Source organism: Pezoporus wallicus, unplaced genomic scaffold (assembly GCF_028554395.1).
Source record: "Pezoporus wallicus isolate ANWC-B61680 ecotype Strahan unplaced genomic scaffold, APGP_CSIRO_Pwel_v1 contig_4788, whole genome shotgun sequence".
In the NCBI taxonomy this organism is placed as follows: Eukaryota; Metazoa; Chordata; class Aves; order Psittaciformes; family Psittacidae; genus Pezoporus; species Pezoporus wallicus.
Genome location: NW_026638769.1, coordinates 1 through 24,310, shown reverse-complemented (window position 1 = coordinate 24,310; position 24,310 = coordinate 1). Strand labels below are relative to the sequence as shown.

The 24,310-nt window shown below is 40.6% G+C and overlaps 1 protein-coding gene across 6 annotated transcripts in view; it reads right to left on the bottom strand.

Annotated features, from left to right (window-relative positions):
• RARS2 (arginyl-tRNA synthetase 2, mitochondrial) overlaps positions 1 to 23,101 on the bottom strand; it is a 31,971-nt gene extending 8,870 nt beyond the window's left edge. For all 6 annotated transcript variants that reach the window (XR_008972535.1, XR_008972534.1, XM_057412455.1 and 3 more), the window contains exons 1-13: positions 23,019 to 23,101; positions 22,264 to 22,337; positions 21,624 to 21,729; positions 20,589 to 20,672; positions 19,560 to 19,657; positions 18,425 to 18,480; positions 16,785 to 16,868; positions 13,039 to 13,115; positions 10,317 to 10,472; positions 8,288 to 8,394; positions 7,585 to 7,680; positions 2,943 to 3,003; positions 433 to 509 (exon numbers count right to left, since the gene is read on the bottom strand). Coding sequence is in view for 4 of the 6 variants with exons in the window: in XM_057412455.1 (XP_057268438.1) it covers positions 433 to 509; positions 2,943 to 3,003; positions 7,585 to 7,680; positions 8,288 to 8,394; positions 10,317 to 10,472; positions 13,039 to 13,115; positions 16,785 to 16,868; positions 18,425 to 18,480; positions 19,560 to 19,657; positions 20,589 to 20,672; positions 21,624 to 21,729; positions 22,264 to 22,337; positions 23,019 to 23,057 (1,115 nt within the window). In the remaining 2 variants the exon portion in view is untranslated. The remainder of the gene's footprint in view (positions 1 to 432; positions 510 to 2,942; positions 3,004 to 7,584; positions 7,681 to 8,287; positions 8,395 to 10,316; positions 10,473 to 13,038; positions 13,116 to 16,784; positions 16,869 to 18,424; positions 18,481 to 19,559; positions 19,658 to 20,588; positions 20,673 to 21,623; positions 21,730 to 22,263; positions 22,338 to 23,018) is intronic.
• Positions 23,102 to 24,310: the final 1,209 nt, after the last annotated feature.

Genomic DNA, 24,310 nt, shown 5'->3' with positions numbered 1-24,310 from the left:
CTCAGAAGCTATGCTGTAACACCTCTGAAAGGTTCTCTTTTTTCACATCAAGCAGTTAAGAAAGACCTGTGAAATGCGAGACAGGGCTGGTTTTCGCAGCCAGAGCTTCACAGTTAAAGCAGACCAGAGGTATGGAATGAGAAGGCTGGTGTCACATTGCACACAATTCTGAGGGTTTGTTTTCTGATGGCTTTTTTCCGTCAATATTGCTTTAGTTGGGTCCTACAGGCCAAACTTCTGCTTGCACTCTAGGGTTCACAATTTGCACAACAGCAGCACACCTTGGAGCTTAGTTTCACTCAAATTGCCTACATGATGTGTGTTACAGCACAGTGTTAGGTGGACAAAAGAGCACTCTGAAATTCCAATGTACGTACTACCCATTCTTAAACAGAAAAAAAAGGTATACCAGTAAGATTCATAAGTACATACCTTTCTGCCCAGTCATAACCCATAAGCTTCAGTATTTGGAACAAGTGTTGAAAGTGACTGCTTTGACTTTTATCTGTCTAAGGAATGGAATAGGTGCATATCAGAAAACACTTCAAATTTGATAAGGATTAGCCTTCAACATACAAACACATAACACCACAGAAACTGTCCTAGTAAGTCACTGCAAGCAGAATTAAGACTTATGAAGACAGGATAGACTTGGAAAGTGCAACAGCTGGAATCTATGGCAACAGGATTTTGCATCTGGTTAGAAAAGTAATTTACTTTTTCAAAAACTATTATTGAGGGGAGCAGTTTGCAGTCTGACAGCGTGGATTATATTTAATTCTGCATATATGTAAGTGTTTTCATCTGCTTGGAGTGCAATATTCAATGGAATCTTAGTGCAGTGGAATCTCTTTAATAATACATGTCACCCATTTTAAAATGTTTTTAGGATTTTATCACTGCATTTTTATGAAACAAGTCAGGTTTTTTTAATATAAATTACTGAATGCACTGATTTACAGCATTACAACTAAGAAACCAGTTTGATGTTCTTTTAAACAAGTGGATCTGATGAAAATAAGATGATCTTATGAAGTAAGACTCAAGAGCCTCTATCTAATTTCCTCGTAACAAGACCAGGATTCTGAAATGTATTTGTATTTAATAATTAAAGACTGAAATCATTGGTGTTCTCACTTACACCCATGAAGTCCTAACCCAGGACAAAGTAGTGCCACAGAACAGCAGCAAAGCTCAGCCAGGTGGCAGTTCCACAGTTCTGTCCCACAGACTCTCCTGACAGTTTATGTTATTGCCCTCTCATTTTATGACCCACATTCTCAGCCCTCAGAAAGCCAGAAGTCATAAAAGTACTAACGGTGTCATAAAAACACCTCTGCAACCTGTGCAAGGTTAAGAGAAACAGGACTAGACAGGCTAATCTATCATTCCCAACTGGAATGAGACGTTGATAGTAACAGACACACTGGTTGAATCACAGTCCCATTTTGCTGCATATCTGGTTGGACTGGGAGCAGATCAAAGAGGCCCAGGCAAGGAAGTAAACAGTTACTGGCATTCAACTATAAGCAACCAGCCAACTCAAGACTATTGCTTCCACACTGGCTCACTCCATTCAGCCCACACCCTCATCTGTGCAGTACACCTACCCAACTATTTTCTTTCATTTTAACTGTTCCTTCTACCTTTGTCCCTACTACCTCATGGTATAACCAATATAAATAATTACCTACCCATGTGAACTACACAGGAAACGGTCTCCTTAACTCCTAATGCATTGCACTTAAACAGCCATACTGCTCTCTGATGCCAGTGAACATTTTAGTCAGGAGAGGCAACAAACTTCCCACCAAACCCAAGCAACTCTCCCCCCCAAAATATCCCTGTTCTATGACCACATGTGGGAATGGTAAGCTACTGGAAACTTCCTGAAGACTGAAAATAAAAGGAAGAATGTAACTTAAAGTTGCATGTTAAACTATTCGTGTACGTAATTTTATGGTTACTGATCTCTCCTCCTCCCTTGAATCATGGTACTTGCCACATTATATTGCCTTTGAAAAAGCTGTACCACAGAAGATACATGGGCATTACCGAACACACCACAAATAACATGCATTTTTTAACACATTAGTAACTGACTTCACCTAAAAGAACATGGTTTTCAAAATACGATTTTTTTCTAAATCTGGGATAAAGAAGATGTAAAAGCATTGTGTGATACATTCTTGGTAACACTAGAGCAAAAAAGAGTTCCACACAAATGAGGAGATAAACCTCCTATTCATTCACATTGTGTGTGAATTCACAGGGTGAGGTGTCCCTGCCCATGGCAGGGGGTTTGGAAATAGATGATCTTAAGATTCTTTCCAACAGTAACTATTCTATGATTCTATGATTACTGATAACTGTTGGAATTATTAAAAAGCAAATAAAATCAAACAGAGAAATATAACCAGATTCTCTATCTACAACTGCTTCTCTGTCCAGACTGATTAAGCTGCACTTTATGTGCAATTTCTACATAATGAAATCAAGGCACTGTTCAAAGCCATAAAAATTTACATTTCAGATAAGATACTAGGACTTTAGGTTTAGATTCATTTTATATCATTACTTTCTAAATTAATGTTTTACAACCCTTTGTAACACTAACAGCTTTTCCTCACTTGTTAAATATTAATTACAACATTTTATATAGAGTGTCAATTGAGTGAAAGTTTCTTTAACAGCAATTGCAATGAATTTTTATAACAGAGAGTAACTCCAGAGCTGATTTTTCAACCATTTTGTGCATCCATTGTGAACTGAAACAGAACCAAGAAACACTGCCACAGTGAGGCACAGATGCTGGCTAGTGAGGGCATCTATTTCCCTGCCAAAAATACCATGTGCTGAAGTCACACTGCAAGCAAGAGCCCCTCTGGATTATTGGAGAGTCAAGCTGCTCGAAAGCGTTCTGTCAGTCTATAATTACTTACCACATAAATCATGGTATCACAGCTATGCTTATTCATTCGGTCTATAGCAGCAGCCAGATCTCTGAAAGAGGTAACAAGAAACTATTTGGACTGTCACCCAAACATACTTCATTAGTTGCCTCTTGGGAAAAGAATCTACTTTTATGCTGGGGAGAGGACTGCCTGATTAAAGGTATCCCTGTATGGATTACACAAAAAAGAGGACATGTATACTCTCTTAATGATGTGTTTGAAATGGTGGAGGTTTTTGTAAACCACTAGCTATGAAAATTACTGAAGAAAGTATTTATGTGCAGAGCTAAGCCTGGTCTCTGTCTACCGACACTATCAATCCACTTGGGCTTGGGAGAAATAACCTTCTCTTGGAAAACTCTCTGGCTAATCTTCACACACACAAAGTAGTAGAGAGAAAAAACACCTTGCTCTAGCCCCTCCCAGGACTGTCACAGGAGAGCCATTAGGCCCATGTACCAGCCTGAAACCAGCCCCAGAGGTCACCAGGAACAGCTCTCCAGACCTCCTTCTGACTGGGAGACGTTACTGCTTAAGGGACATGGGACACATGGGATGCAAGGGAAAAGCATTCTGCACTTACGCAAGACTTATTATAGGATGCTTAGGGGAGTAACCAAAGATAGGAAAAGATAGGAAGAAGATATCAAAAGGGCAAGTGGTTTGTAAACCAACTGCTCATCAGTATGCTTGTCTGGTTGTGCCCTACACTGCATCAGCACAATCTGTCCTGTCTTTGCATTAAACTCCATTTCAAACTTTTCCTGGGCGAGGGGTCTCTCTTCTGTGTTCATGCGTGTTTGGAGATCCGAGTATCAGTAACTGGAGTTGCAAACTACAGCTCATATAGAATCATAGAATCGTTAGGGTTGGAAAGAACCTTAAGATCATCTAGTTCCAACCCCCCTGCCGTGGGCAGGGACACCTTACACTAAATCATACCACCCATGGCCTCATCCAACCTGGCCTTGAACACTGCCAGGCATGGAGCATTCACAACCTCCCTGGGCAACCTATTCCAGTGCCTCACCACCCTAACAGGAAAGAATTTCCTCCATATGTCCAATCTAAACTTCCCCTGTTTAAGTTTTAACCAGTTACCCCTTGTCCTGTCACTGCAGTCCCTAATGAAGAGTCCCTCCCCAGCATCCCTATAGGCCCCCTTCAGATACTGGAAGGCTGCTAGGAGGTCTCCATGCAGCCTTCTCTTCTCCAGGCTGAACAGCCCGAACTTCCTGTCTTCATACGGGAGGTGCTCCAGTCCCCTGATCATCCTCGTGGCCCTTCTTGGGACTTGTTCCAACAGTTCCATGTCCTTTTTATGTTGAGGACACCATAACTGCACACAATACTCCACGTGAGGTCTCACAAGAGCAGAGTAGAGGGGCAGGATCACCTCCTTCGACCTGCTGGTCACACTCCTTTTGATGCAGCCCAGGATACGGTTGGCTTTCTGGGCTGCAAGTGCACACTGCCTGCCCATGTTCATTTTTTCATCAACCAACACCCCCAAGTCCTTCTCCGCAGGGCTGCTCTGAATCTCTTCTCTGCCCAACCTGTAGCTGTGCCTGGGATTACTCCGACCCAGGTGTAGGACCTTGCACTTGGCATGGTTAAACCTCATGAGGTTGGCATCAGCCCACCTCACAAGCATGTTATGGTCCCTCTGGATGGCATTCCTTCCCTCCAGCGTATCAACCAAACCACACAGCTTGGTGTCATCAGCAAACTGGCTGAGGGCGCACTCAATCCCACTGTCCATGTCAGCGACAAAGATGTTAAACAAGACCGGTCCCAACACCGATCCCTGAGGGACACCACTCGTTACTGGTCTCCAGCCGGACATCGAGCCATTGACCACAACTCTTTGTGTGCGGCCATTCAGCCAGTTCTTTATCCACCCAGTGGTCCATCCATCAAATTGATGTTGCTCCAATTTAGAGACAAGGATGTTGTGTGGGACAGTGTCAAACGCTTTACACAAGTCCAGGTAGATGACATCAACTGCTCTACCCCTGTCCATCAGTTCTGTAGCCCCATCATAGAAGGCCACCAAATTGGTCATGCAGGATTTCCCCTTAGTGAAGCCATGCTGGCTGTCACCAAGCACCTTGTTGATTTTCATGTGCCTTAGCATGCCTTCCAGGAGAATCTGCTCCAAGATTTTGCCAGGCGCAGAGGTGAGACCGACTGGTCTGTTAATTCCCCAGGTCATCCATTTTCCCCTTCTTGAAAATGGGGATTATATTTCCCTTTTTCCAGTCATCAGGAACTTCACCTGAACTGCCATGATTTCTCAAATATGATGGCCAGCGGCTTCGCAACTTCATTCACCAGCTCCTTCAGGACCTGCGGATGGATTTCATCAGGTCCCATGGACTTGTGCATGTTCAGGTTTTTAAGATGGTCTCGAACCAGATCCTCTCCTACAGTGGGTGCAAGGTCTTCATTCTCACAGTCCCTGCATCTGCCTTCCAAGACTTGGGTGGTTTGGTCAGAGCCTTTGCCAGTGAAGACTGAGGCAAAGAAGTCATTCAGAACCTCAGCCTTCTCCAAATCCTGTGTAGCCAGTTCTCCCGAGAGCTTCCTGAGGAGGCCTACGTTCTCCCTAGTCTGTTTTTTATTTGCTATGTACTTGTAGAATCCCTTCCTGTTATCTTTAATACCTCTAGCTAAGTTTAATTCTAACTGGGCCTTAGCTTTCCTAACCTGGTCCCTAGCTTCTCTGACAACATCCCTGTACTCTTCCCATGCCACCTGTCCTTGCTCCCACTTATTATAATCCTCTTTTTTTCATTTGAGTTTTCCTCAGGATCTCCTTATCCATTCAAGGAGGTCTCCTGGCCCTCCTGATGCACTTCCTTCTGGTTGGGATATAGGCCATGCATCTGTAGTGCCAGCAACTGAAACGACTGGAGCTAAGTGAAATTAGGTGATAGCAACTGAAATCCGAGTGCAGGTCAGTTACAGGAACCAAAGTGTCTCTGCTACCAACAACTGGAGTGAGGGAAAACACATACACACATGTGATGGACAGCAGATATCATAGAATCATAGAACCGTTTGTGATGGAAGGGACTTCAAAGCTCATCTAGTTCCAACCCCCCTGCCATGGGCAGGGACACCTCCCACTAGACCAAGTTGCATAAAGCCCCATCCAACCTGGCCTTGAACACTGCCACAGGTGGGGCAGCCATAGCTTCTCTGGGCAACCTGTGCCAGTGCCTCACAACCCTCACAGTAAGGAATTTCCTTTCATCTGATCTAAATCTACCCTCTTTCAGTTTGAAGCCATTTCCCCTTGTCCTGTCCCTATGTGCTCTTATAAATATCAAGCTGAAATAGCCTGCTACGCCTGGCAGCCAGGTTAAGTGTGTGCTTTCAAAGATGAGCAGGCGTCTAACTACTGGCATTGAGGAGTCTGGGGGTTGACTGAGACCTGCCTGTTCACATGTGTCTATATGTAGGAGGCAGCAGCAGAGAGTGAGGATCCAGGGCCAGCTGCTGGATGGACTGCGTGTCTAAGCTCAGTTACTAGAGAGATCCACTGTGCCTATACCAGCAGCTAGAGCGGGGATGTGGTCCTTGGGGCTCACATGCCCGGGTGCCAGCAACTAAGGATACCTGGCAATCCAGATGCCAGCTGGAGTGCTGAAGCTCAGCTACTGGAGGGATACCCATTGTGCATATAGTCTGTACATACAATACATATGTGTATTACTTATGTAGATAATCTATATCACATACATAGGTGTGTGTATATATGCATACACAAAAATACATGTGTATTTCTTCACACTAACAGACCTTCATCCTACTGAGACAGAGAGGAAAGAAAGAGGCCAACTGTGCTGAGTGGTTTTGTCTGCGATGCCCTGTTTGGCTGGCTCTGTGTATGTATGTGATTGAGCTTGTGTGCCTACTGGAAACAGGTGCTCAGCCTTATTACTGTTTGAACCTGTGGGCATGGATCTGTGGCAGCCTTGCCTCTTTCAAGCTACAGGATTCAGCAGCTCCCAAACGTTCAAGATTGACTGCAGCATCTCTGTAATACCCGTGCCCTGAAAAGCTGTACACGCTTTATCCTGAGGGCTAGACATGATTTATTTACATTAATGGCACAAAGAAACTGTTAGGGCTTCCATATTAAAATACCCAAGTGGAATTTTGATACTGATGAGAAGGCAAGAAAACAGTGCTAAAATCGATTTTACACTGCTGATGGTCCACTGAATCAATGAAGACATGGCTGAACAAGCCATTTTCTTTTGCATCACACTGTCAATAAACATTTCAAGCAAAGATCTTTCTAAAATCTTCATTATTTGGCAAGTATTTATTAGATGAAGAGATCCCAGCTTTGTTTTCAATGTCAGTAGCTGGAGAAAGTATGGAGAAAGAGGAGACTTACTAACAGACTGCTTGAGGGGAGGAAAAATATTTAAAAGCAGTTGTTTTTCCTGAGCCATTTTTATCCCGTCACAGTTACATTTCTAGTTCCAGTTACAATTACTCATTAACAAAGGTGAAATAAAAAGCTTCAAAATCTGTACTATCAGCTACAAATGTACTCACATACAAAAGCTTACTGGCAAAATAAGTGGCAATAAACACAGATGGGCTTACTTGCCTTGTGATATAAAGAGATGTCCCATCACTACGCATGACGGTGGAAAACAATGAGAGGTCTTTCTTTTCAGAAAGATCCACAACTCCTGTTCCTTTTCTGTAAGTTGAGAGAAAACACAGAAGTAACTGCAAGCCAGATCCAATATGCAGGTAAGTTCAGTTAAGGCAACAAAAACAAAGCCTATTGCCACGGAACACCCCCCGCCCCTGACAATCTCATACTTTTATTTGAATAACCATCTCCTTTAAATCTTTTTGAAAACCATTCCTCTGGGTTTGTTGTCACCAGTGTGGATGCCAGAGAGCAGCCTGCCCACATTCTGGTGCATTCCATGACTACAGCTTCTGTCCCAGTTCAGCCAGGCAGCTCCTTCGAGGCAAGAATCTTGCCTAACTCTGCTTGTTAAATGGCACATGCAGCTACCAAACTGACAAACAGCCTAAAAGGCCATTAGGAGTTGAACACTGTCTTTGTACCTGCTTTATCATGGGCAGGCTGCTGTGCTAGCCACAGAAAATTCAAACTTAATTTTTCACTAACTGCACAAATCCTATTGGTGTTCCACTAAAACAGCTACCAAAACCATCTAAAGAAAACTCTACTCCTTAGATTAGGTACAAACCTCACTCGTCAATAATCTCATTTGAAATGCAACTGAGATGTTAAGTAAACTACACCAATAAATGGAATAATGAGTTCATACACTGTTTTCTGAAGGAGTCCTTTATCTTCCAACATCTTTAGAACTTCCTGGGACTTCTCCTGGTAAAATGACTCTCCAGAATATTCATCGAAGTGCACTCCTAGACGCTGCAAAGTTCCAAGAATATCAAAGAAGGATGACATTGTTAAGAATGAGGCTAATTTCTTCCAATTATGTCAGATGTAGTTTGTGTCACAAGTCACACAGAGTGCAAAGATCAATTTTATTCCAGGAAATGTCGCTTCACTGGCCAAAAGGAAAGGATGTTTAGGTTTTGATTTCATCCATTTCTGCATTAGAATTAATCTCCCTCAGTTGAATAAACGGTGTGGGATATAATGTTCATGAGAAATTAGGCATAAACTGGATACAGCAATTAGTGCAAAAATTCCAAGGTAGGTCTCTAACTTGCTGTGCTGGAGGCAAACCACTGGACTGCAGAGTTGCTGCTTAGACATGAAACCAGTCTTATTTTAAAAGGATACTAACAGACATTTTACAAAGCAGGAGTTGCTCACGAGCATTGCTGAGCATACAGACATCACCATTATTAGGAAGGCTGAGGGTACACCTAGGAGAGATAGGATGACCTTAACTGTCAAAACTGTCTGAAATATAGTAGTACAAAAGACAAGTTGCTTAACTGAGGGCAACAAAACTGTCAGTCCAATAGCTTGATACTTACTAGTTTGAACAGAGCTGGGAAAGATCCAGCTGTGCCAGCCATTATGTGATCAATGAGGAGTGACCATCATGATGCAGCTGCATGCACAGCCCAGTACCCCATTAACCTGTCAGGTCAGATTTCCACTAGGATTACAGAGGAGCTCTCACCTAGGAGATCTTAATTTACAGTACTTGGCACGAACCCAGTGATATGCTTCAGGGAAGAAATTAAAGCACAGCCAAGCAATCTGGATTACTGAGGAAGGGGCTGGCCACTTCTCTCTTAACTTTACAATCAAGGATGAAAGAAGACATGACCAATTTCCACAAATATATCAAGAGGAAGGAAATGGAAAAGTGCAGTTTTAAGTAAAGAATAATACTAAAATAAAGAAGTGGTATAAAACAAGTCACAAGTTCTTTGGAGCTGCAAGTTAGGAAAAGTGTCTAAGCCCATTAAAACTGGGCACTCATTCCAGAATCTCATAGCAAGAATGTGGGAAAGAAAAACATGCGCTTGTTTTCAGACAGATTCAGTTGGTTCTTGAGTCAGACTATAGAGTATTAATACTAAGAAACTGGACTCAGTGACAGAAGGTGTTCTCACTCCTGTTTCCCAAATTCTCATAAGATTCTGTGGGCAGTGGCACAAATATCTACCACAAAACAGTGGACGCTGGCTTGATTCTTGAGATTACAGTATGCAACAGATGGCTGTATATTAGCTCAACTCAACCTGCAGGTAATTTATGCACTGATTACTACTGTAAACTCCTGCTGCCATAATTTCTTACGCTTGATTTAATACGCAACATACACAGCTCTGCATTATAACACGAGATCAGAAATGTGAAAATAGTTATCTCCTAATAAAATTTATTGCATGGGAACAGTTAGGGTTAGTGGGTTGCTGCTAACTTCAAAGATAAGGCAAAACTGAACAACATTTATCTAATACTGATTTACTTCGTTGCTCAGCACCATACTCCCGGCTTCATGGCTTCTAAGAAGGGAGAATTAGTCTAAGGGCCAATTACACAGACTCCATTCAATAAAATGTATCCAGGGTGTCAACAACTAAAGTGATGGGCTGTTTGGATGTTAAATCAACTACTGTGCTTTTTCCAAATAGAATGAGGCATAACCTGGAATACTGGGAAACATCTTTCCCACAACATTGTAAAGCTTACTGGAAAAGCAATGAATTGACAACATTACAGCAACCTCTGTTCCTAAGTCAGTTCACTGCTTGTCAGCCTCTTGGATGAAAAGGTGCTGTGCACTGTCAAGTAGATTGATGGAACAATAGATAACAAAAGGCCATTTTACCAACAACATAGAAAAAGTGGTGGATGATTTGTACCTTATAAATTCGGATGTATTCCTCAATACTGAAGTCTCTAAATTGTTTCCAAAGTGACAAGGTCTGCTCATCATGTTCTTCCAGTTTTCTAAAGAAATCCTTAGCCAGCTTTTTCACGTTTTCATCATCTGCTTCTTTGTTAATCTGCACATACACCTAAAATATAAGGGCACTGAAAATGTTGAGGAAGTATAATCCTCTCCTCCAGTAAATATATTCAGAGTTCTACAAGAACAATACAAATTCATTTAAAGATGACATTTGTAATTTCAAAATTTTAAAAGACATCTTAAAGCAATACATTTCCCATTTAAAGGACAAATGAGTAGTCCAAACTCCAATAGGAAGATGTGCAGCTTATCCTGAAACAAGAATAATGTCATAAAAATTCCTTATTGCTATTGTTATTGTCCTCTTCATAACCTTGAAGCAACTGCAGCAGCAGAACACGGAAGAACTAATTTATGCATGAAAGGGAAACCATCACAGATTTTTAAATTAGAGACTTTTCCTCAGAGGACCACAAAGTTCATATTTGTAACAACTGCACTACCTAAAAGTGACATGGCAGCTGAAGCAGCAAAGTCCTAGCTAGAAACCCAGTTCTGATCCAAAAGCCACTTACTTATGGTGCTCTATACCCATACTAACACATGCTCATAAATAAACATATACCCTGCTAGTATAATTTCTCTACTTCAGATATAATAACAGTAATGTATTAGACATCGTGAAAGTAAGCAAGTTTCATCCTTCAAGGTGAAGCATTGTACACATCCTAATGTTCGATAGGCAAGAATGTTATCAAAGCAGGCCCACATTATGATTTCCATACCAACACAATTCAACAACGTGCAATAATACCATGTGAGACAAGACTTTAAGCCCTACTTAAAACCCAAGAAAATTATTTACTAATTAAAATACTTTTTAAAAACAGGTAAAAATACAACACCAGCCAAAAGTAAAATCACTTCTATCAATGAGCAACAATTATTTCCAGCAGCTTTAAAAATTGTCTATTACCTCATGAATGTAGGGTGTATATTGATATAAAATACAGCCATTCAGTGGCTCAAATCAAGCATATGAATGTCAACATTTGGCCAGATGCACATGTAGGCACTGTCAGTTTGCTAAAAGCATTACAAACTCTTGTACTAGCTAACTTTGCCTCTGTACAGCAAATTGGGCTGTGCTGTTCATTAACACAGTCCTTTATATCTAAAGGCCAAATATTTACCCAGACAACAATTCCTTGCTTTCCATATGTAGCATCTTGAATGCCCACGGAAGTGGTTTTAAAAGTACTGTGTAAAAGCAATTAAATAACTAGTGGTTACACCATGTATTTTGACCCAAATAGTTCACTGCTGTTTAACTCTTAAGTCTTTGTAAAAGTTTGGATCCCCAAATCCTTACAATCTTGATAAAAACTAAATAATCCTAAAAACTTCACTCCTGCAATGTTCAGACAGGGAGTTTGCCAACAATACCTTGCTCAAGTGGGTTCTGCCTATTAAAGGAAAAAAAGAAAGAAAAGGAAAAGCTTCCACAGCAAAACTCTTGAACTTTTCCCCTTCCTTTTATGCCCCAAGACTTCTAGAGATTTAGAGGCAGTTCTGCTGACAAGCCTCAAAGATTAACGTTTGCTTAGTTCTGCCACAAGAAAGAAATTTAAACAGGAAATTTAACCCTTGCTCAGTAGCTTTGTACATTCTAACACCCCCCTGCCTCAAATCTTTGCTGTTATAAAGCAAAAATAACGCAAAAGGCATGTTTGCATCTGGCTCGACCAAAATAAAAGGAGCAAAGCTGTTTGAAAAGGTGCATTTGCCTATACATTCATTTATATGAAAAGTGTGGAAATTTTCTTTTTCAAATGAACTACAGGAAATATTAATTTCACACAAAAGCAGAAAAAAATCCAGCACTTTGAAACATCTTGGTATTTTATACAAAATAGGGATGCAGCTGAACAGTTAGAAATTAGGAATATTTGAGAAATATATGCTGGTGGGCATGGTGGGCAACCAAAAGAGCAACCTCCTGAAATGAAACAGTCCGCCCTACAGCTGGAAGGCATTCCCTGAATGCCTGTCAGCAGAAACTGCACCTCCTAATCCTTCTGGCTCTTTCACACTGATGGAAGAAAGAAGAGCATTCTGCAGAGCCAGCACATTATTCCGGAATGACAATCTCTTCTCCAAATAAGTCTCCATATTAGATACAAAATGCTTTAAAGATCCTTTTGCCCAATTAATTGTGTACTGAGCAACGGAAATTAAGTATTATGTATTCTAAAAACACTAACAAGAAGAAGATTTTTACACCATACATGCAACTTTGGTAACCACATACTATAGCATCTGATGCGAGACTCCATTTCCACTGCAGTCACCTCAGTGAACTCAGTGGTCCCCTAGGCCAGTTAAGATGGCTGATAGCAGTCAAGCCAGCTGGTAGTAGCAGCAATCAATGCAACCTAAGTACCCATACGATTACCTCCTTTATGGGAGGTATTTTTCAGCCTAATGAACCCTATCTCTGCTGCCATAGGCAAGTGAAAACTCTCTCCTGCCATGGCTCAGGCTAGCACTGCTCCTTCAAATACGGTTGTTTAAATCCAACATGAGTCTCATCACGACCCTGCACAGCATTCTATACAAAACTGACAACCAAGTTAAACGGACCATCCTCTGAAATGCCTAGTTGAACTTACCTCAAAAAGATGTTGCAAAGGACTGGATTTTAGCTTTTCTTTGTTGCCAAAGCACTGGAAACCAACACCCAGTAAGCCTTGAATTACAATTAAATACAGAGTTAGACAACAGCCCAGAGTATTGTTTTGTTGAAGTCTAGTCTTAACACTGTACATAATAAAACAAATGCCTTTTTTGAACAATATAATGGTGTATGCTAGAAAAAAAAAAACAAACCAAAACCAACAACAACAAAACCCACAACAAATCAAAAGCATAACCTTTTTTCCACTGCACGATAAACCCCTGAAACTATAATAGCTAGAAACTAGTAAGAAATACTACGTTGATTTTTCAATTCCTCATAAATGGAATTTATGTTTCTGGACTTGCAGAGACAACAATGTTTTACACATTAAATAAGTGAGAAGCAATACAGTGGCAACTGTCCAGTAACAGAACATGCTCAAAACTCCTTGTTTTGCTTCCTCCCTTAATAGTATTCTCATTTCAAGGACAATACTGGGACACAATATGGTATTCCACACACCACACATACAGTATTTTCAAGGGAACTTTTTGCTGAACGCTGAGAATATGCAGCTCTTTCCACATATCCAATTTGGTTTCAGCACTTTTTGAAAGCTATCTGAAAGGGCAACAAACCCAAACCACAATCTAAATCAAAAGAGCTCATTAACTCCTTCAATAATCTAGCAATATTAACCCTGCTGCCTCCTAAGATTATCTGAGGCTGCTTTTAAGCAGCTCATTCCTTTGAGCTGACAAGGACCAGGACTGATGTGAAAACAGCATCTGAAGAATAGGTATGCTTTGAAAACCACTCTGCAACTAAACAAGCAGCACTGTCTCAAGAACTTCCCCTCTTGGAAACACTGAGTGCAATAGGAGCCGTGCCAGACTTAGGTAAGAAAAACATGTTAGGATTTAGCAAATAAGATTAGTCTAATCCTATCTAAATGGAGTTTCTTTAAGGACAGCTTGTTCTATGAGCAATGAGAGCTTGATTTCCTAATGATCTCTCTTGGATATTAGCATACCTACACATTCCACTTTGAAGTGCTGGCTTCACACTCCAGCACCTAGCAAGCCTGACAGTTTTTATTCTACCCAAACACATCCTTCCACACATTCCTGTCTTCCCCAAACTATCCCCAGCTCTCGTTATACTTTCCAATTATCAGCAAGATGCAGCATGTGTTGGGACTGATTCCAACTTAGATGTGCTGACTGATTAGCCGGTAGGCTAAACACAGAAGTTAACTTTCTCTCCCAGAAGGCATTACATTGTATTTCTACCCTTACTCAGCTGCCAACTGTCACAATACCAGAAGAAATTTGTTCTCTGAGACATTTTTCTTTGTCAGATCTGGCTGAAGTTGGCCAATGGGTTCAACATTTATTAGGAGAGAGTGACGGGAAGACAGATGGACAGATAGTACGATTGCATAAGATTCGTTACCTTAAGAAACCTGCCCTAAAACTTCCTAAAGGTTGAGGACTTCTCTGCCATGTTTCAGCAAAATATGTTTTCAATTATTATTATTTTAAAATATTTGACAATAGGAGTTGTAACAGAAATTTTTACAGATCATTAATTATAGCACTGCTTCTGGGAAAGGACCATTATAATAAAATGCTATGCTACAATTTTGTGAAGCATGGCTATATTACTCGTTATAAAACCTGTCATATATGTGAGCTGAGCCAGCCCAAATAAAGAGCACCCGTTGTGAAAGAAACACTTGGAACTACTAGGTCAAAAGCATTATTCTAACAGTTGCGTGCTGCACAACAGGTACACATGTAAACAGCAGGCATTGTGATCTTTATACCTTCAGGAAACTTTGTATGAAAACACATGAAATTCCTGATATTCAGATTTTAGGAGTATAATTTTTCAAAGACAGAATAAATGAGGTCAGCTGAAAAGCCCTTTAACCATATTGCATTTCACTGCTTAATTGTCATTGCCACATTCGTTATACAACAGCATAGCCATAAAATCATGTCTAAAGGGCAAAAATGAATGAAATACTCAATGAAGAAATTTACTGAATTTTAGAAAAAGTCATTCTGCATTCAATTCCTATGAAATAAATCCTAAGTGAAGCAAAGCTCTGCTAAAAACTACTGCTTGATCAGAAACAGAATCGGAAAGGATGAGTTGTGGAGGAAATAAATTAACAAGGGAAAAAATACTCTGTTGCTGCTCTCACAGTCATAAGAATGTTATTCTCTATTGTCTAAACCCAATGAATTTACTCTTGAAGGAGAATAGGTGGAATTGAATATATTTCAGTTAAGTTATCTATGCTGACGAACCTGAATACACAAATAGGGTAGATGTGGGGTATTTATGCTAAATTTTTAACCCAGCTCTGTTCATAAAATGGATTCATTAATGTCCCCATGCACAGCAGTACCAGTGAAACTGGGCTGGAATGAGCTAAAGTGGCGACTTAGTACATACTGCACTTTGTGTTTGCTATTTAAAAATAAACATGCAGACACCGTTTTCAGAACCTACTGCAAAAGATGTGCAGGAGTTTTATAGTGTTCACAGGTGTCCCAGCTTTCAAAAATGAAGAAGTGGGCACAACAGCCTTTTTTTAATGCCTGCAGATATGTCAAAAACAGCTTTTGGGGACAAACTGGAAAAGGAGAGATTGTGGATCAGTTCAAATTGCAATATTAACAACAGAAATCAATAAAGTTGTGAATTCTAGGGATTAATCAACTGTCACATAAGAGGAGTATTTAGAGATCTAGCAGTCAGACACAAATGATCTCTGGCCAGGCAATAAATATCAAGCTATGCTAGGCTGCACACGAGAGGATTTTTCAGTCCTCACTTTTTTGATGGACATTTCAGATGAGGTGGGAGTGTGTATGTGTGTGCATGCAAATGCATGTGCATGCAAATGCATATGCATGCAAGATCAGTAGTCTTCTAGGGCCTATTCACTTGCATATTCTCCACCTACCCACCCCTCTATTGCTACATTTTAAAGGAAACTGAATATCCTGGGGGAAGTGTTGGTGTATCTTTAAAGATACAAACTCCCCAAGTCTCAACCTGCCAAAATACAGTTGCTGTGGGAGGTAATTATGCTCTATGAATAATGAAGTAGTTTCTAGAGGGAACAACAAAAAAAAAAAAACAGATAACGAAAACATACAAACACAAAGACAACCTAATATAAACCATACATTTTGTTCCAATTATTCTATTGTTGTGTAGAGGTGTGGCATAAGTAAGTTAGCAAGCTTACTTTTCTACAGCTCTTCCACATGCAAAATCTGAGTAAGACAGTATCACAGCAGACAGGCAACAGCTATGGTAATACGCACACGTTTTGTCTGGAGGCAGCAACAAAAGTCTGCTGAGCTGTGAGAGCTCCAAATGTCTAACCAGCATGCTCAGAAAATATTTATACTGCCCTTTAAAAATAAACCCCAAATTACATATATGTAATCTGAGAGAGGAGCTACTGAGGGACAGAGGACAAATTTCCTTCTGTTATTTCTTGTACAGCAGTATAGGTCATACTGCTGATGAATCAGACTGGATTGTTTCGTTTCTACTTTAAGGAGATTAACTCTACAGTACATGCAAGGAAACACAATATTACTCTTTATAGGCCCAGAGTGAATTCAATTTGACCTGCAAAACCCAAGGCTGGAAATCTAGACCCTAATATACAGTAGAAAAGAGAACAGGAAAACAGGTATTAAAACATACCGAATTGCATGCCCCAGTCACCAAGGTAATTCATTCTGATTACTTCATGTCCCAGTGCAACTTTGAGATTTGCTATAAAATTCCCTAGTAAGGAGACAAAATTGGTGGTATTATTATTATTCAGTTGCAGGTAGTCTCTCATTCCAACAAAACAGATTTCTGGTTTTGTATGATCTATATTCAAAAGCAAGAGGAAAAGCAATTGGATGAACTACTCGCAACTAAAAGCAGTAGTATTGTGAGCAGGAAAAGAAAGGCAGTGCATTTGAAAGATACCATAAAGCGTCTCATGCAACAGTGATAAAAACATAGACATGTATGTGCATGTACATACTGAAAAGTATATGAATACAAAAAAACCCACACTTTTTAAAGTCGTCTTGTACTCTCAGAAGTATATAATTGGTGAGTATACATAACTCCCATCACAGTCAGGTAACCTCATACCAGGAAGTTAAGCAAGTATTCAAAATTCAACAACTGCTGTTAACCGTGACAGTAGAGAACATCAAGTCCTGAATCTCTAAATACTGCTGGACAGTATTGAGCTCTGCACTTAACACAATGGGCGTCTGGTATGCTCCAAACTTACCATATCACATAAGCATGTAATCTTGATTCTGTTACTACAAAAAAAAACAACCTTCATCTTTCTCCCAAGATTAGCTACAACCATAGAACTACAAAGAAGAAATACCTATATCCCTTTCTCTATTTTCCTATTCTTCAAGGATACCTTTAATTACAATACTGATGTAAAAGAATGCAGTAAGGTTTCTCTGCTACTGTTGCTATTATAACATCATAGTGTAGCTTGAAATTACTTTCAATTCCATTCTCTATAGCCAATTCCCCCTCTTACTATTGGACTGAACAATAGCATTGATCTACAGAACAATAGCATTGATCTACAGAACTATTTTTGAAAGCAGACATTTTTTTTCTATAGCAAAGGGTCCAGAATGGAATATAAAAAGGCCAAAATATGTAATTTCACTCACCTATCAGTCCATGAAGAGGCTGAATTATTAACTTTATGTAATTAATTATACATTCAATATAATTAAAACCGAACACATTATTAGCTGCTGTAGGATCTTCTGCTAATAACCCAACCTACTAGTTTTTATTGTGAGAGAGGGAAAGGAGAAATAATGTTTTCCATATGCCATTAGAGTAGCGCACCATAAATTTATTAATTATTCCATTACAAATTACAGCAACTGTATTAGTAACACTGGCATAAAGTAATTAACATATAAAAGCAAGCTTTTTGCAAGGCACCTACCAAGACATAACCATCTGACTGCTCTGTAGTCCAGTGCAAATTGGAAATTCAAAATTCAAAGGACTCTCATAACACCTCAATGAAAACTGCCCCAGGCAATTTTGTAGAATAATTTTAAACTACTTTGTTTAATGTTCACAGTCATAAAACTATATTACCTGTGACTTAATAAATCTGCCAGCACCACACTATGCTCTTTTATTCACTGCATAATGAGCAAAAGGTTTTTAATTAGCAACTTGAGCCTGACATAGCCACTCCACTAGAAGAGTGAAAGGTTAGAAGTGTTCCCCATCAAGTGGAACAGGAAAACAAAGAAGCCTCTTCAGGAGGCAGTTAGATGCATCCTTACCTATTATTGTGGATCGCAAATGTCCTATGTGAAACTTTTTGGCAATATTAGGGGAGCTGTAATAGATTTTCATAAATAATGTTAGTTCAATGTACAAGACTGCCAGATAGCCAAGTTCAACTCCTGCATATAGGAGAACTGAAACAAAACCACCATTTTCAATTTTCCCTTAAAATTCTCTGATTTAACTTCTGCTCTACACAGCAAATTTTCCTATCCCACCAGCTTTTCCTCCAGTATCAGTTAAGAATCAGTGTTGTAGGGGAAAAAAAAATGCAAACAACCCCACAATAAAAGAACCCCCAAACCCCAACTATACTTGAACTTGCACTACCTTCTCACTTTTTACATGTTTTGGACATACGGGTCTTTCTCCCCACACCTTTATTAGAGATATATCTAACACCAGGACAGGTACTGTGTATTATATCATGTACAAGAACCAGTAACTAAAAATCACATGATCTTCTACCAACAATACCCCACCCCAAAGAAAAAACACCCCACAACTGTACCCACAATTGTTTGCCCTGGATAATAAAATGGAAGTTCTGCTATGGAAATACACCCTCCAAATGGAAACAAAGTGCTCACTTTCTGTGACTACCAAAGTCTGCAAAGGGAGTATAAGTGAACAAAAATATTTTTACATAAAGAGGTCGGCCACTTTTCGTTTCATGTGCAGGTGACTGTAAGCAAAACTGCACTGGATAGCACTTTAGGGGCTAGCAACTGAGAAGATTTAGCAAGATAGCCAGGCATTTGTCCATGTGCTTTCCCCAGCCACGGAGGAATGTATTAAGGGGAAAAAAGAAATGGGTTAGTGGCTGAAAATTCAGGTCATGTTTCTTGATAACAAAATAAAGGGAACCTACTGAAAAACTGACTGCTATTATGCACTTAATGAGAATATTCCTAGTGCAGGACACTTACACATGAACTCGGTAAAGACAAAAAAGTATTCTGGGAAAAAGAACTCAATTTCCTAAATATAACTTATATTCTACTTGTATCAAATACAGGTGAATATAACACTGTAAATACGGTTTCATTTCACAGGCATCATACATTACAGCAATAAATATCAATCAGCAGACAAGGCAGTTTCCTCAAAGGACTCATCACATGTCCTTACCTGAACTCAATTACTGCTTTTTGTCTAGGCACTGTAGAGAAAAGTTCACTTTTTACTCCATACTCTGAGCCATCTTTCAACACCTGCTGTAACACAGTCTAAACCACAAGGAAGATTGAAAAATTATCATTTAAAACTAGGAATTATTTTTCAAAAACAGAAAGCTTTATCAGGAAAACTGTTTCCCAAACATGCAAGAGACTGATCCCAGAGCTTTTATTCACAATAGCAATTAGATAGCTGATCTGCCAAGCAAGCAACATCACCTGTGCAGATGAAAACGTCCCTATCTTTTGAAAGCTGTATCTGATCAGTTAAAAAAGTTGGAGAAGTTATAGGCAGAGTTTTTGGCAAAAATCCAAGCTTTAAAATTCTTCTACTTACAGATACTGAACATTAAAGAAAAAAAAAAGGAATAGGAACAGCACATGTAGAAAAAACTTTAACTCTGTTCTTATTACAGTACCAAAGAAGGTAAGTTAGACATATACATAAATCATCATATCTACCCATGGACCTATTCTTATCAGTGAAAGTTATAGCTAGGTCTTATATCCTACTCTCTCCTCAGTGAGATAATGCAAAATTATGTGTCCTAATTCCATACTTTTTCCAGCAAAACTCCACTGGGCCAAACACACCGTTTTGCTTGAATCAATAAACTGTCTAGAATTCCTACAAGATAAAGCAACTTGCAAAATCCATGAATAAATTTTACTACTGAAACTACTCTTGCAGTAGAATAGGCAGCTGTTATGTTCTTATCAAAATAGACTGACTATAAATAGCTAATGAAAAACTTACATGGATTATCATTAAATGATTATCAGTGAATGGTAGACATTGTTTTGTCACAAGGATAAACTTTTGTAAGTTTAGACCTATATAACAAGATATCTAAGGGATCCTTGTGAACTTACAAAAGACAGTCTTATATAGAAAATACCTTTCTAAAACAACAGTAAACATCTATAGTTTTATACTGAGGGATATATTTTTACTTTAATGCACCTGAAATACAGTACTCACCTGTGCTAATAATTCCCTGTTTATCGTGAAGTTCACTGTTCCTGGACCAGTACTGATTTCACTCACTACAGCATCACATTTTAGCTAAAGGAACAAAGCAAAACAAATTGGATGAAAACTGGTAAACTGGAAAACTGTAATTCAATCCACTATAAAAATCAATACATTAAATGTTATTTATTTGTGATTGGTTCAAACCAATAGGCGTATGCTGATGTTCTTCTTTACTGTTACAATTGTTCTTCCACGTAAAGGTGTAGGTCTAAATGTCCCAGATCTATTTAATGAGCCACAAACAATAAAGGAGAGACAACTTGCAGCTTTCTCAACAGTGGGAACAGCAGCCAGTTTTAAAGTGACAGACTAGACACATGGAAAAACAATGTTACTGTATCCTAACGGTCATTGGAACAGATTGCCTAGGGAAGATGTCAAATCCTTGGAAGCTTTCAGCACCTGATAGGATTTCAAAAGCCCCTCAGCAACCTCATCTGAAAATACTCAACAACCTGCACTAAGGAGGAGACGGGAACAGATAACTTCTTGAGGTCCCTTCCAAACTGAATTATTTTATGGCTCTAGATCATCTCTAAGTTGTTTTATAACTTTTGGCTGTACCTCTGGGATTTCAAAGTCTGGCCTGTCTGTCCCACAAACAGGGGCTATATTTATCTGCTGCCATTCTAGTGCTGGATTTTGCAGTCTTTGGTTTTCTAAGCCACTGCATATTCTATTTCTTTCTCAAGTGTTGGGCAACATTACAGACCACAGCATACCCTTTAGATATCTTCCTGACTTCAACAGTATTATTTACTCTCAAACTGTTTGAAAACAATAATTTCACAAGAAGTTTAACTAAAACCACTTTTCAAAATCCTTCTGAAGATTCTGTGTACAGTTACAACAGATGCAATCATTCAACTACTCTGACCCACAGAGATGCTTTGGAGAAAGAAGACTATTTACCATATAGTGCTTGTTAACACCTGTAAGTTCATTATTGCATAAATATATGATTCAAATGCACAAGCATACCCTTTCAGCTAGCTTCTGAGCTTGAAGATGAAGGTCTTGTGCTAAGCTCTCACTAGAGCTGTCTTCTGCTACAGAAGCAACGGAAAGCTGGAAATCAGCAACATGCCTGAAAAACAAAGGAACATACCAAAATCCCTGTTGAATCGAGCCTACTTGTCAGACAGAGATACCTGAAAGTTCACTATGTTTACAAAGCTGAGACTGAAGGCCAAATATTACCTCTGCTCCAATACAAACAGAAAGTAAATATGATGAGAACACCATCTCAGAATAAACAACAGTTATGCTCGTTCATAAATGCAGTTTATTTCCGAACATCATTAAAACCCTCAAGCAGGACACTGAAAAAAAAGTCTTATAACTTTACATTGGTTCTAAGCAATTTCACATTCAGATCGTTAATGCTGAAACATTTGCCATTCAAGCACTGACTGTATTTCAGCAATTGTATTAATTTCAATCTTGCTTGCTTGAAAAAATACAGCTATTTTATTAGATTTCATTTATCTTCTATTTGGATTGGCATATTAGATTAGGTTTGGGTTTTTCCTGAATTTCTTTCCCCTATGTCTTGTTAAGCTCTTGCGATAACAAACACAACAATAAAATATGACGTTGTAAGATAAAATGTAAACGCTACCGTTTTTTGGATACAGGAACTGCAGATATGGACTTTATTAAATTTTCTGGTGGCAGATCCAAAACCTTTGAAAGCTAAATTTGAAAGAAAGAACAAAGTGGCTTAAGCAAAAACAAGATCCAAGAACACTGCTCCCTGTTTAAATGCTCATGGGGGATGCATCCTTTATGTTTGAAAGCAAGTTTCAACCCCAATAAAAAGGCAAACACTTATTAGCTATTATAAACAATATGCAATACAGACCAAATAAAAGTTAAAAGAACCTTAGAGAAGTAAAACAAAACACCACATATGGCTTTTTGCTTGTTTGCTTACTTTCCCCCATCAAGGATCCCAGCAAACCCCCGCTTGCCTTTACTAACTTATCTCGTCTCTACTCCTTGGCTTATCCGGCGCCCAGTAAACGGGGGACAAGAAGGCCCAGACCATGCGAGGGCCTCACTAATTAAGCTACTAAAGGCTGGTTTCTTGCCAAGGGAACGAGTCCCCGGAACTCACGGGTTTAAACCCTATGGGCAGTGGAACCTGCAGCCCGGTGCGGGCCTGGTGGAGTGTAAGGCCGCCAGGAGACAGCGGCCGCCCAGGGGCGGAGCGCAGCAGCGATAGGAAGCCCACACCGAGCCCCTGTGGCAGCGGGCCGGACCCTGGAGGAAGTATGTGTGTGGGGTCTGGTTAAGGGCGTGAAGGGGACGTCTCGGTTACGGCGCACCCCTGCCTCCACGCAAGCCGAGGGAGGGAGGGAGGGAGCCGCGTACCTGGGAAGCGATGCTCCTCCGAAAGGTACACGCCGCCATAGCTGTACCTCCAGGCGGAAGGTCACAACTACCCCTTCCCCGCCTGTTTCAGCCCGCCCCTAGGGGCGGGCTGGGTCGTACCATTCTCAGGACAGGGGTGGGAGAGTGCATTGGTCCCCTTTCTCTCGGAGGAGGAGCGCGGAGGCAGGGGGGGTTGCTTCACTGTGCCGGGGGAGTGTTCCACTGGGAAGCAGGGGGGCGTTCCCGTGGTGCGCGTGCGCGGCCTGTACCGTGGGCGGCGGAGCAGTGCGTCCGGTACCGTGGGTGTTTGTGGCGCGAGAGGAGCGACATGAGCACGTGTTCCGTCTCCAAGGTGAGGGGAAGGCGGAAAGGAAAGGGGAAAAGGGAAGCATGGGGCACCCACTGTCGTGGCTCCGGGTGCGCGGGGCGGTCTCCGGGTTCGCTCCTGCCCTGGCACTGCACCGGGCCGCGCCGGGCCGAGCACCGTGAGGAAGAGCGCGGCTGTGCGGGTACTGAGGGAGCTACCCTGTCCCTTTGTCGCGATCTGCGGTTGTTCTCTCTTCTGTCCTCATCCACTGCTTTCATTCCCTGTGCCCAGGCTCTCGTCTGCCCCATTCCCGGCTGTGTCAGGTCTTGGCGGCTCTTCATCCGTGCCCTGGTGCCCGCTCGGTCCCGTTTTACCTTTTTTTCTCCTCACAGCAGGCAGTCAACCGTCCTGCCCTGCTCGTCTGTCCTGTTAGCACACTAAAAACGCTCGTACTCGAAGTAAACCTCACAGCAGTGCTGTGGCTGTAGGTATTGTCACTTCTGGCTCGAGTCTGTTGGCATTGCTTGCTGCCACTTTGAAACACGCATCTCTCCTCAGTACTATGGAGAAATAAAAGCAGAAATGCTGTTACTCACAAGTAATGTTAAATATCTATTGTTGCCATGATATTTATGAGCTGAAGGCTTTTATCTGGCCTGTAGTTGGGTTGGTAGTAGACACAGGGCATTCATCAGGGTGTAAATATGTAGTGAGACTGAAAATGTTGTATTGGAGTGTTTAATTTATGTTCTGTCTCACTTGATGCTATAATGAGCAATAGCAGTGGCTTGCAGCAGAAGGATGCATTTTATAATTGGAATACTCCTGTCCCTTATTGCTTTGCACTGAATCGCGGTGTGCAGCTCTATCCTTTGGTATGGAAGTTGCTAGTTATTACTTTCAGGAGTAAAGGGAAGTACTTCCAAAGTGAAAGTTCAAAACAGGTGGATTTCCCTTAAAAAAAAATGGCTGTTGCCTTTAGGTA